At 41.6% G+C, this 5,328-nt stretch overlaps 2 protein-coding genes across 2 annotated transcripts; both read left to right on the top strand.

Annotated features, from left to right (window-relative positions):
* Nucleotides 1-492: 492 nt before the first annotated feature.
* On the top strand, nt 493-868 carry SERLADRAFT_432052 (uncharacterized protein; the record flags this gene model as incomplete). The annotated part of the gene is made up of 2 exons (XM_007312310.1): nt 493-702; nt 749-868. 2 exons carry the CDS (start codon nt 493-495, stop codon nt 866-868), a joined length of 330 nt encoding a protein of 109 aa, XP_007312372.1.
* Nucleotides 869-871: 3 nt separating this feature from the next.
* On the top strand, nt 872-1,307 carry SERLADRAFT_344994 (uncharacterized protein; the record flags this gene model as incomplete). The annotated part of the gene is made up of 2 exons (XM_007312309.1): nt 872-1,071; nt 1,124-1,307. Coding segments are annotated over 2 exons (384 nt in total), but the record flags the coding sequence as incomplete, so codon positions are not given.
* Between the last annotated feature and the right edge of the window lie 4,021 nt (nt 1,308-5,328).

Below are 5,328 nucleotides of genomic sequence, written 5' to 3'. Positions count from 1 at the left end.
TGAGGATATTAGGGCCATGTTTTGAGGCCTGAAGATACACTTAAATGATAGTTTGTAGTTTTTATTTTACAGCTGAGTATCTTGTATCACTCATGAAAATTTCTTTATGAACAGGTCAATATCTGAATCATTGCCCAAGGCATCATTTTTTAATCCACCCAGACAGTGTTAAAGACTGAGTGCAATTCCACTGCTCACCTTTGTTTGTTCAGAAAACCTTCCAAACCAAAAATTAGAACATGAGATTGATAAATGCATTTGGTATACCGGCATGAGAATATCAGCTGGCAGCTAGAATAAGCTATCTCTGTTTACAGCTGGTAACAAATTGTTAGACTGTTCTCCACTCAGCTCTACTCACAGTGTTTGTTTAAATGTGGAGTGATACAAACATCAGCTCCACCCAGGCTCTATTGAAATCAGACACAGTAGCAAGACTGTTGACACCAGCCACCGCCACATCGGGTATTCTCATTTGACACAACACTCACCATGTCATATGGCAACCAACAACATATTCCTGCAAAGGAACTGATTGCAACAATGTCTGCTCAGCTAACATGTACTGCAATTGCTTGTGTCACTGGTGTCAGTGCACAAACAGTTCGACAAATCTGGGAACTTTGGCAGGAAACAGGCACAGTACAACAGATTCCAGACAAACAATGGAGACACCGGCTTCTAAATGCACTTGATATTGTGGTAAGGCAAAGTTTTGGCATAATTTTCTGTATTTGACGGTTTTCAGTATCTTACAGGCTGCATTGACCAAACACCAGATATCCAATTGGCTGAGCTGCAAGCCATATTATATCAAGAATGCGGGATCCTTGCTTCAGAGATTACTATCTCAAGAGCATTGCACTGATAAGGCTTTGTGTGGAAACAAATGAGTTATGCTGCAGCAGAGCGAGATGAGAACAAACAAACTGCATACCAGGTGTTTGTTGGTGAAAATTTTTGCCCTCAACAGCTTGAGTTTGTTGACAGGTATGCCACCAAACAAAACACAGCATGGGCACCAATTGGTTCTTGTGTTAGACAGCATGATTTCTTTGTCCATGGTATGCAGTGATTATTTTGCTTCCTATTGTTTTTTGCTCTGATTTGGCTTGTTGTTTAGATATTCTATATTGCCCACCACCTCACTAGATGGTGAACTACACCTCAATGTCATCAATAAATCCTGGAGAGCAGTAACATTTTACTGCTTTATTGAGGGACTTCTTGATAGTATGAGCCCATTTCTGCAGAAAAACTCGGTGATTATACTTGATAATGCTTTGCACAGGAGGGATGCTCTTTGAGCCTTCACAGCTCATTAGTAAAGTCTACTGAGGTTGATAACTGCTCTGACTTGTCAAATGGAGCCTTGCACTCCTTGATGGAAGTGGCAGTTTGCATAGCTGGTTTCTGTAGTCACTTAAGTCAGCTTTGCAAAATAATACAATTTAATCTACAAACTATATTGTGAATAAATACTTCAATTTTTTGTGTGCGGGCCCTGCGGACCAGCCCTTTAACATGCATAATAGTAGTCTGAAGCTTTTTATCAGTTAACAGCATATGATGAGCATCACCAACATGATCCCCAGAATACCTAAAACCTAGTTCAGCTTCTGCTGGGTCATCAGGAAAAAGCCTTTTGCTATATAGCAGAGGGGTTTGTACATATGTGCAAATAAAGCCTATTATAGCACCTATAGCACTTATAGCACTATAAGAGCAACTATAGTATAATCAAAGTCCCTATAGTATTTTAAGAGCAACTATAGTATAATAGCGACCATAGTGTTATACGAGCAATAAGAGCAACAGGAGCAACAAAAGCAATAAGAGTATTATAGACGCAAAATTAAAATGCTATATATGACTACCATAATGTTTGATATGCATATTTGCTACTAAAGTTATTAAGATAAAATTTGTGACAAACATCCAGACTCATAGACATATATTGTGCAAACCACCAAAAGCAGGGATAAGTTGACAAACCTGTCTGATACTGGATAAAGGGATGATTTTTCCTGGAGGAAAACCTTCCGTGTTTAGAGGTTCTTTATCAACAGAGTACATTAAGTGGTCCTTTTCAACTGTGGATTTGAGGTTGCTATACCACTCTACATATGCCAAATGATGTTTTGGCCAATTATTGGGGGATGCGTGGGAACTGTGTAGTGTTTCAGATAGTTTAAATATTACTCTCAATCTCCCAATTCTTGTTCCTTGAATACAGTCATTAGTATTAGGTGTGCTTGTGGTCATAGGGTAAGAGAAACATTACCTTTTATGCCTGTAGCCTCACAATCAGGAGAACTCATCACAACCACTGTGTCAAACTGCGGCAATAGATTGTTTTTTCCACTTGACCTAGCTTGAACAGAATCTACCTGGTCATTCTCCAGGTCGACATCATTGCCTAGGCTATCTAAACAGAATTTGAAGCCATGGAAGATATCAAGGTTTTGAAATGGAAGGGGTAGTAGTCTGGTTTCACAATGTGTATTTGGGTGAGTTAGTTTACTGTTAAGGAAGACTTTGAGTGCTGATTCATATCCAGGACACTGATGCTTCTCCATGATGTCCAAAATGCTTTGCTGACATTTATTAGGATACTTGGCAACGTCATATCTTTGGTCTTGGAATTTGGAGTGAGGGAATTCATCTTCTTCATTATCCATGGTCATTTTCAGATAGCTTTGGAAAGCGACCACCTTTTCACGACGCAGAAGCCATGTCACCATTTGTGGTGCCTTATTCCTTTTATTAGAGGCCCTCTAACCTTCTTTAGCAAAGTTGATATGAAAGCACTCAAACATCTCAGTATTGTAGTTGTCGGTGGTTCCAAACCATGTGATGAACTGGCAGTAGTGGAGGAGAGAGTGGAATTTAGGGATATTCAGGTGTTCTCTTATGCTGAGTCATACCAATATATTTTTATGTTTGTGGAAAGTGTTGAAAACATCCGAAAGGTAGCCCAGAGTGGTGTCGTCATGAGTGGGATACTGTGCTATCTGGATGAAGTCCAAGAGGGATCAGTATGCAAATGTAGTGCTCCTGGGTATTTTTCCAATCAAACATCCTAGTAATATGCGGGCCATATATTTTCTCTCTTTTCCTCCAATCTGGCCTAATGCAGAGATTCCATTTTTGAAATGACAAACACCATAACAAGTAGGAAGGGAGGAAATGTGCTGGTCAAGCTTCTTGGGATCCATAAGGTTCTTGCACCAGTTCATCATATGCTTAAAGACACCTTGGTATAATTGATGGAGAATGTCGGGGGAAACAGATAAATGAATGTCGCAATAAGGGAAGTTAAGCCAGAATGGCTCGTAAACACCACCAGAGACCTCTTTTTCCTTGCACCTCTCCTAAAATTGATTGAAGGAGTTTACATTGACTTTAGCATCATAAATAACTTCCTCAGTCCAGGTCTGTGTATGTGGCTCCCCAGCAGTAGATTCTGAGAGCTCAGAAGCAGGTCTTTTGCATTTGGGACATGTGCCGTACTTTGTACATGTCACAAGACATTGTTCTGGATAATCTGCAATATAGCAAGCCAAGGTAGGATGGACTCTCATTATAGCACCATCTCCCCCAGTGACATTAATTCCTTCAATACCTGCTCTCTTCAAAGGTTCTAGTATAATCCACTATTAAAGTCTATATAGCCAAAGTGTTTTTCCTGATTTCTCAGAGCAACTATAGTCCTATGGTAGCAAAATTTGAAACACTATAAAATTAAAACTACCATAAAGATTGATATGGATATTTACTAGGCTTTGCATGATGACAAAGGGGGAGAGTACATCTCCAAGGAGTTTGAGCAATTCACAGATGATCATGGCATTGTCAGATAGTATACCACCCGGAATAGGCCTCAGCAGAATGGAGTTGCAGAAAGAGCAAACAGGCTTCTCTCTGAAAGAATCACTACCATGCTTTCAGAGTCTGGATTGCCTAATATATTCTGGGGTGAATGCCTAGGTGCCTTGGTGCATGTCTGGAATAGGTGTCCCACTGATGCAGTGGTCAATGCTACTCCTTATCAATTGTGGCATAGACATAAACCAGACATGTCACACCTTCGTGTTTGGGGGTGCACTGTTTATGTGCATGTGCAAAAGGATAAAAGAGGTGTCTTTGGCTCTCACATGGAGAAATGTGTGTTCATTGGTTACCTTGCTGGGTACAAGGGATGGAAATTCTATAATCCTACCACCAAACGAACCATTATCTCTGAAAGAGCTGACTTTGATGAGCGCTACTTCCCTGGCTTGAAAAAGACTTCTACCACTGCCATTCCTACTCCACCTTTTCCATCTTTGCTTCCCATGCCTTTGGGCCTGGATGAGGATGTCCCTGCACCAGGTCCAGGAGGAGATATTGACCCACCAGCTGTACTTCAGCAACCTCAGCACTTGCCTGATAATGGGCCTGATTTGGACCTTGATGCAAAACCACCTGTGAATCAACCTCCTGAGCTTCCAGATCACCCTCCTCATTGCTCACCTTCTCCTGACTTGCCTATTGCACTGAGACGCCCTGCAAGGGCTAGGAGACCACTTAGACCATGATAGCTTCAACACAGACAACCTACTCCTGCCATTGAGAGTGATGACAGTGATAGTAGTGATTCTGAGGCAGTTGATGATGAAGTGGCACACTTTGGAGACTCTGCTGAGCCTAGGTCATTTGCAGATGCAATAAAGCGTCCTGATGCAGATAAATAGAGAGAAGCAGCCATGGAGGAGCTCCAAGCTCATGAACACAATGGAATTTGGTCACTTGTGGAATTACCTCCTGGAGAAAAGGAAATTGGTGGCAAGTGGGTCTTCAAGATCAAGCGCAACTCTGATGGCTCCATTGAGCGCTACAAGGCCAGATATGTGGCTAAAGGTTACAACCAGTGCCCTGGCTTTAACTTCCTTGAAGCACCCACTGTTTGCATCTCATCTATCAGAGTTATCCTTGCAATTGCTGCCATCCACAACCTCCATTTGCACTTCATTGACATCTCTCATGCATTTCTCAATGGTGTCATGGATGTAAAGGTCTACATGCAGCAACCAGAGGGGTTTCATTAAGATGGTCATAATCTGGTCTGCCAACTCAACAAGGCCATTTATGGGACCAAGCAAGGAGGCAGGATGTGGAACCAGAAGATGAACATTGTGCTTGAAAAACTCGGATTTAATCGCACTTACTCTGACTCTGCCATCTATGTGTTTAATAGAGGTAAAGTGCACATCATTCTACCTGTCTTTGTTGATGACATGACACTGGCATCCACATCCAATTCTGCACAAGCTGTCAAGGACCTCT

Source organism: Serpula lacrymans (assembly GCF_000218685.1).
Source record: "Serpula lacrymans var. lacrymans S7.9 unplaced genomic scaffold SERLAscaffold_1, whole genome shotgun sequence".
NCBI classification, from domain to species: domain Eukaryota; kingdom Fungi; phylum Basidiomycota; class Agaricomycetes; order Boletales; family Serpulaceae; genus Serpula; species Serpula lacrymans.
The sequence above is the reverse complement of the archived record's forward strand: the minus strand, read 5'-3'. Positions and strand labels throughout refer to the sequence as shown.